Raw genomic sequence first — 8,787 nt, 5'->3', positions numbered from 1 at the left:
GTGTTTAATGTCTAGTTTTGTCCAAGTGTGAATAATTCTTGAGCTGGTTTCATGAACAAAATGTAAACTGCAATGTAATGTACTGTTGTTGGGTTTGTTATTGTCAGTTTTGTTGGTGAGTTGAGTTTTGTTGTGGTGAATGTTGGAGAGTTTTTCAACTATAGCTGGTGGGAATTTATTGGTGTGAATGAAGGAATGCTTTATGTGGTTAATTTTTCATTTATATAGTCCGTTGAACAGAGTCTTGTGGCTGTGTTTATGAGGTTTTTAAGTGTATTGATGTTTTGTGTGGTGTCATGTGCGGAATTCCAGGGGATGTAGAGACCAGTGTGTGTGTTTTTGCGGTGAATTTTGGTTTTAAACTGTGTGTCCGATCTAATAATTTTGAGGTTAAGAAAGGATAACTGTTAATTGTTTTCGTGTTCTATGGTAAATTTGATGTTGGGACGAATGGAATTTATGTGTTTAAAGAAAGTTAGTGTGTGTTCTGTAGAAGCGAAGCCAGCAAAAGTGTCATCGACATATCTGTACCAGTATAGTGGGGCATGAAGCGCAGAATGTATGGCTTGTGTTTCGATCAGGGTCATGAATATATTGGCAAGAACGGGCGAAACAGGATTGCCCATACTTAAACCACCTATTTGAAGGAAATGTTCGTTGTTGAAAATGAAGTTAGTTTTAGTAGTTGTAAATTCTAAGAGAGAAGCAAAAAGTGTACTGGGGATGTGCATTAACTTGTTGGGGTCATTAATGTATAGGTTGAGTGCAATATTGCAAGCTTCATTGGCGGGGACTTCAGTGAAGAGTGACACGACATCAAAACTAGCCATGAAGGCTTTCGAATTTAATTGTTCTAGTGTATATTTCAAATTGAAGGCATCTTTAAAAAATTAACCTGCAGATGTTACATATGGTGTGAGATCCCAGGCTATGTATTTGCCAAGATTGTAGTTGAATGAATCATAAGTGGACAATATAGGTCGTAGGGGGCAGTCCTATTTGTGTGGTTTAGGAATACCACAGAGTTGTGGTGTGCGTGAATCAGTTTTACGTAGATAAAAATAAAGAATTTGAATTCAATACAAAATCTGCAATAACAAAAAATGTTGAAAGCTTCCCTTATTGGCTCCTCATAAACCAATACAAAATCTGCAAAACAAAAAATGTTGAAAGCTTCCCTTATTGGCTCCTCATAAACCAATACAAAATCTACAAATACAGTAGGCATTCACTCAATAACTTATAGTAAAAACAGCCAGTAACCTCTCCCTTGCTACACATTTAATTCTGTACAATGTAAATTACATGGATCCATAATGTATGTCTTTTAAGTAATAACCATAATACATAGATTATAGGACGTAACCTACAGGTTACTAACGACAGTTTATAGTAGTTACCTAAGCGGTAACATCACAAGCCACACAGGGTCAGGTAATCACCGGTGTGCTCACAACGTAAAATAACCTGTGTGTAAAACTTCGTACCACATCGAGATCAGCAAGAGATGATCAGTTAAACTATAAAACTTAGTTTTGATTTGTATAGTTTGTCTGGTTAGTTTAACTATAAAACCCAATTTTGATTTGTCTAGTCTGTCTGGTTTACTTGGAATTTTATGACATTTATCAATACAGACGAATTTTTGAGAGCGGAATTATTTTTAGTTAAATTAACCAATCTATTTTTAAAACGCACCTCCCAGATATTTGCTTTATGCATGAACCTGGCTCGGCCTCGGTGTCGGGCTGAGGATCCAAAGGTTCATTCAAGATTCGAGCTGTGAATGGCGCTGCACTTTCAGCTGTAGGAATGTTATAAATGTGGCAGTCAACCCCCATTATTCGGTTAAAAGTAGCCCGCATAAGCAGTATTAAATCGGATAAAGCTATGTCTGAACCTTAAATATTTCAAACACAGCCGCTTAGCCCCTGTGTCCCATGAAATCATAAACATTATCAAAAATTTGTAAATTAGTAGGTTTAAAAACATTAAATTCTAGTTATGCATTTTGTCTTGGCCAAACCGTGTGGTTGGTTGATTTTGGTGGCTTTATGGCACAAGGACCAGAACTATTTGTGCCAAACAACAAAGTGAAATGTTTGCAATATTTGTCTGAATTAATCCAGACATTGATGTTAAATAAATCTGTAGTAAGCAGCTACATCTGAAATCCTTATTTATTGTCACATATTAGTGATTTTAGAAACCGTGTGTAAAACTTAGAGAAATGATAAAACTCACAAGGTTAATCTACTAACCAATCTTTCTTTTCCCATCCCGAAAATACGTTCCCTTATCGTCGGCTAGAGTCGGAGCCATAATGATTCCATGTTCGCTGCTAGGTGAACGGTCGACTTCATTCTACGAAAGAGTTACATCCACTAATTATCTGGAAATATTATTATATTGTATCTACATTTCTAACAATCTAACACACTACATGTAGGTTGTATACAATACTGTAGGATGTATCTACATTTCTAACAGACATGGTACATATCCAGTAGAGTAACATAATACATGGTACATATCTAGTAGAGTAACATGGTACATATCCAGTATAGTAACATAATACATGGTACATATCTAGTAGAGTAGCATAATACATGATACATATCTAGTACAGTAGCATGATACATGATACATATCTAGTAGAGTAACATAATACATGGTACATATCCAGTATAGTAGCATAATACATGGTACATATCTAGTATAGTAACATGATACATGGTACATATCCAGTATAGTAACATGATACATGGTACATATCCAGTATAGTAACATGATACATGGTACATATCCAGTATAGTAACATAATACATGGTACATATCCAGTACAGTAACATAATACATGGTACATATCTAGTAGAGTAGCATAATACATGGTACATATCCAGTAGAGTAACATAATACATGGTACATATCCAGTATAGTAACGTTATACATGGTACATATCTAGTAGAGTAGCATAATACATGGTACATATCTAGTACAGTAGCATGATACATGGTACATATCTAGTAGAGTAACATAATACATGGTACATATCCAGTATAGTAACATGATACATGGTACATATCCAGTAGAGTAAAATAATACATGGTACATATCCAGTATAGTAACATAATACATGATACATATCCAGTATAGTAACATAATACATGATACATATCCAGTATAGTAACATGATACATGGTACATATCCAGTATAATAACATGATACATGGTACATATCCAGTATAATAACATGATACATGGTACATATCCAGTAGAGTAACATAATACATGATACATATCCAGTATAGTAACACGATGAATAAGTTATGAAAAAACATAAGTTAACAAATATTTAAATTCTTTACACAGTAGTTACGTCATCACTCCCGTGGATTAAACTGCCAACCGCTTTGTTTTTATATTTAAAAAAATATTATGTTACAACTTTTTGTAAAGAACTAGATTCTACACTAGGGAAACCAAAACCTTCCGGTACCAAGGCGTATAAGGACGTTAAAACCAATAAAGAAAGTATCATACAGATACACGATTGACGTCTCCTTGCCGCCGAGTGCGTTATACGAGTAAAGATCAAATCCAGCTAATCTGTTTAACCTGTCAATTCAAAATTAAGGAGGGTTAGCGCAGGCAATCCTTCTGTATAATTGCATGAACATCCAAAACAAATAAACTTAGATCGGCCTTGGTCTTCTCTCTCCCTAATCAAGTTAGCAGGTATGCATTAACTCCGAAATTTCTTTTAACCGCACGATCTTAGCAATATTTTCTTTTTCGCGAGCGGGGCGAAGGGGAATATTAATATCCCCGAACACCCCAGTTTAGAAAAGTTCATCTTTCCTTAAAAAACTAAATATCTGCCTCGGGTTTATTTTATTTTATTCTAAACTTAGATAGCTTAGTACTCTCAATTCATTAGGTGATTAAAGTCTTGGTGGTGAACCAGTCTTTTTTTAAAGGTTTTTTAGTGAATTTTTATTTCTATTTATATGAAACCTTCTGAAAGATGCAAAAAATAAGTAAACGAATATTTTTCTATATAATTGTTCCTCCAAAGCTATATTATTTGTTGATAATTTAACACAAAGGAACAACCAACCTATGCAAATAACTCATGTACATGTAACAGTGATACATTTTCTGACTCTCAACGTAACATGCGTTACCTAGGACACGGGAGAAGGTGAACAGAAAAACGCTTTCTTAAAAACGGTCTTCAGAATTAGGAAATATTTCACAGATTATAAAATAATTCTAATTTATAAATTACGGTACTAGATATTGCATTATCATCGTGATCGACAATGATAAAATAATTTGGTTCATAACACAGAAAACACATAGAAGCTACGACGATCAAACAAGACATAAAGGACAGAATCAATGTTACCACTCACCTCATTCAATATAATCATTGACAACTTGTAATCATAACAAAAATTATTGAACGTCGTAAACAACGTAGACTTCATACCGGTTTTATGAATATATTTGATCTTTTTAATAACAGTCCTTAAAATCCAATTTTCTACGTACGCAGGAATCAAAGCAGGTGTTTTTAAGCCCAACGGGGAATGGTGTTAGTAAGCGGTTGAATATATCAATAGTGGGTTGCCTGGTCAATGGTAGGCTAGTCAGTTTAGTTATACTTTTGACACCTAGATGGCAGACCGTACTACATACATTAGAATGTTTTATCAGACACTGCAGTTGTATTTATTTGGAGTAAGTTTTATCAATTTCCTGTTTCTTTTTTGTTTGTTTGTTTGTTTTAATAAAATTAGATCGAGCATATTGACATTAAGGGAGAAAGGAATGCAAGGAAAATGGCCAAATTCCTTTTTTATAACGCAACCACGGTATCAGTAGAAATAGATAGCAACTTATTTCACTTCCATTATTTTACTCTAGATGGCAGGTCCGATCTAGAAGTCTATCGTAACGCTCTTCTTTTCTGTTCATGGGATAACATCACCTCTTAGTCATGTGGCATAGCCATTCTTGCACGCTGTTTAAAAAAACATATACGAGCTTATTGTTCTGAATTCCTACTCTAGATTACACTGGTCAGTTGGTTAAATACCTGTTAGGAAATGTCAAAACATTAAGTTTCGTTTTTGTTTTTCAGTTAAGTGAAAGGAAACTAGATGTAAAGAAAAAAAAGGTTATACAAAAATATGAAATGTGGTTTCATTGTTATCATGCAAAACACGGAGGCTTAAACATATTGTGTGTGTGTGTTGTTTAGTCGCTGCCCAGGGGGCTCATGTTGCACTGTTAACATTGCAATTGTTGTATGTATTGTTTTTTCGTTGCCAAATGGACTCATATATTACACTGTTTACATTAGAATTGTTGTATGTGTTGTTTAGTCGCTGCCCAGGGGGCTCATGTTACACTTTTAACATTACAATTGTTGTATGTGTTGTTTAGTCGCTGCCCAGGGGGCTCATGTTACACTGTTAACATTACAATTGTTGTATGTGTTGTTTAGTCGCTGCCCAGGGGGCTCATGTTGCACTGTTTACATTACAATTGTTGTATGTGTTGTTTAGTCGCTGCCCAGTGGACTGATCTTCTATTGTGGACATTACAACTGGTTTGTGTTGTTTAGTTGCTGTTTAGAGGGTTCGTCGTTCACTCTCAAAACTACAATCGGTGTGCGTGTTGTTTAGTCGCTGTCCAAGGGGCTCAGCTTTCACTGTCGCGCCCCCCAGTAGCTCAGCGGTAAGTCCGAGAGCTCATACTACTAAAAACTAGGTTCTGATACTCGTAGTGGACACAGCACAGATAGTCCATTGTGACATTACAGTTACTGTACAGGTATTGTTTAGGAACTCTCCAGGGGACTTGAACTTTCACTGTTGACATTACGTTGTGTGTTGTTTAGTCGCTGTCCAGGAAGCCATAATTTCTATTGTGTGCCACAACTCAAGTTCTCAACATCATCTGCTCCTACTCCTCCCAAGAAACTTAGGAGAAAAAACTCAATGGTCAAAGCGGTGAATCAACACGACTCTCCCCCTCCCCTAAGGATAAATAGCCTTCAATATATGATCGACTATTCTAGGAGACTTCAGACCACGAAGAACGTCTAGCTTGACTAGAATAATTTTCGAGTAAATACAACTTAACATGGACAACATATACCTTATAATCTTAAGAATAGAGCAATACAGGTTGTTGTTGCTGCAGGCTCTTGTTGCTACAGGCTGTTGTTGCTATGACATTTATCATCACTCAGATAATATTACACAGAGTTATTGATCGTTTGATAAATATTAAACACTGTATAGTCAGTCGGAATTTGAAAGGCAAATGAAGCGTATTAAACCGACAAAGCGCACTTCATTTATTAGCATGGGCGTCTGCAGAATATATTCCAGGTGTTTTCGGGGGGGGGGGGTGACCTCTGAAATTCAAGGGGGAAGGGAAAACGCCACCTTTCCTCATCCTGCGGACGCATATGTTTATTAGTGATATCTTTTTTGACGAAAATTTCAGCGTAAAATGTTCACCGTATTCTAAATTGTTTGTGTGTTTGTAGAACATCTTAAAAACGTACTTCTACTTTTCCTGCCATGTTTTTCCAACAAATAAAGTGCTTTTTGAAATACAGTATCTACATTACACGAGTTATAAACTTCCACGACATTTCACTTGTTTGTCATCTACAAAATAAACCAGGGACTGTGACGTTTATATCGTTTGCATTAAACTATTTGTTCATGGTTTGAAAAGGAGCATTCACTCTCAAAACTAAAAAATAATAAAAAAAATACAGAAAAAACAGTCTGTTCTAGGTTAAGATAGAACCTGCAACACTGTATATTTACACTGTGACTTTAACCACAAAGTTACACTTTAGGTTGTATATGTAGTTCCTGTTTCTAAACATGGATCTTATCAGTTGCATGACGTTTCTTGTTTGGAGAGGAAGCGGAAAATTAGCTTCTTCCACAAAACGTGGGCAGTAGAAACTATACAATGTATCATTAGCTAATCTAGGGTTTGACAGACAGTTACAACTAATGACATTGAACCTACAATTCAGGTAGTACTATGTGTGTGAAAAAACTGGTATCTGTAACAAAAGACATTGTCGAAGAGGAAAAAAAAAAGTCCAGCCATATAAAGTGGATATATCAGACACACAAGTTAAGTTAGAAGAAGCAAGTGAGGCAATCTTATAGCTTACTGTTACTTTTATTATTATGCCTTACTTTGGCGATTTATTTCTCTTACTGTATGAAAGGTATTATTATTACTAGAAGAGACCGCAAAACTTTTGCGGTCAGATTAGTATCTTTATTAAAACAGTACTTCTTTGAATACAGGATTTCTAGAATAATACAACGAATTTTAATCACAGCCACCGAAATATGTAAGGCCACTTATCTTAGGCCTAACATTAGTTAAGCCTTTATTATATTCGATAAAGAGATAAATTAACACTGTAACTTGTGTACATTTTTTGCTTCAGTTTAGTTAAGGCTAAACTTTACTGTACTTAATACTATCAATAAATAAACTTATAATGTTATTCTACGACCTAACGTTAGACGTTGTTGTACAAAATGTCTACTAAATTATATTTACATTCGCCTTTTAATTGCATCCGTTGAAATGAGGTACGCGCGCATACGCATTTAGATAGTAATGTGCGTGTGCATTTTCAGGGCAGACAAAAGCTGAGTATTGTTATAATAGATTTTTTGTTTTTTTACATTTGACCTAAAATTGTCTCAAACTACGTATTAAAACTGGAACGGTGCTTGTGGCCGATGTTGTGTAGGTGCTCCAATACTCCGACAACAGAACTATCCGTGTTGTATAGAAAATCACTTGTAGTTCTCCGACATCTTTTTTATAATAACTCAGCCGTTGGAACTACCGTTCCTTTCGATATCAAAGGCTTAACAGTTTCGTAGAGTACAAAGTACAACAACATCGTGTTTGTGTGTGTTAGAGGTGACTTGAGTGAACAACATGTTGTTAACCAAGCATCTATGTTGCTTCAAAATGGATTGTTTCTTTTCTCAGTTGTACGTGATTACGTTTCACAGTTAGAGACGAAGAGTTATACAGAAATAAATATATTATCCCACAAACAGTTGTTTCAAAACATCATAAAGTTGATATAAGTTCGCATTCGGACACAGCATAACTAGTTTTATGGTCGGGAAAGGTATAATGTTCAAATTCTTGATAGATTAATTAGTTATATTAAAAAGTAGTATAAAGAAAAGAATTATAGGCTTATCTTGGCAATAACTACGTTTTCAAAGTAGCACCTTCTTTTTCCTTGGGGTATTTTGCGCGTGCATGTGTGTGAGAGAGAGAGTCGTTGCCATAACCATAATTTCATATTAAGGTTATAAATTTAAATCAAAAATAAATTACTGATAATAATCGGATAAAACTTAAAAAGCAAGTTAATACTTAACCTCTCAAACCTACAAAGTTTTCAAACGATTTTTAAGCCTAGCATGGCCTGGTGTTAGGGTTTTCGACTCGCAATCTGAATGTCGTGGGTTCGAATCTCGTCACCGGACATGCTCACCCTTTCAGCCGTGGGAGCGTTATAATGTGAAGGTCAATCGCGCTTTTCGTTGGTAAAGAGTAGTCCAAGAGTTGGCGGTGGGTGGTGTTGACTAGCTGTCTTCCCACTAGTCTATCGCTTTTAACTTAGGGACAGCTAGCATAGACAGCCCTCGAAAAGCTTTGCGCGAAATTCAACAGAAACAAGCTTAAACGATTGGTGAG

The 8,787-nt window shown here is 35.5% G+C and overlaps 1 protein-coding gene across 5 annotated transcripts in view; it reads right to left on the bottom strand.

Moving 5' to 3' along the window:
* Positions 1 to 8,787, bottom strand: part of LOC106466414 (anoctamin-7-like) — a 94,022-nt gene that overhangs the window by 36,697 nt on the left and 48,538 nt on the right. For all 5 annotated transcript variants that reach the window (XM_022394415.1, XM_013926702.2, XM_022394416.1 and 2 more), the window contains exon 3: positions 2,262 to 2,364. In XM_022394415.1, the coding sequence (XP_022250123.1) occupies positions 2,262 to 2,364 (103 nt within the window). The remainder of the gene's footprint in view (positions 1 to 2,261; positions 2,365 to 8,787) is intronic.

Source organism: Limulus polyphemus, unplaced genomic scaffold, assembly GCF_000517525.1.
Source record: "Limulus polyphemus unplaced genomic scaffold, Limulus_polyphemus-2.1.2 Scaffold2251, whole genome shotgun sequence".
Lineage (NCBI taxonomy): Eukaryota > Metazoa > Arthropoda > Merostomata > Xiphosura > Limulidae > Limulus > Limulus polyphemus.
Note: the sequence above shows the minus strand (reverse complement) of the source record. Positions and strands in the feature narration are given on the sequence as shown.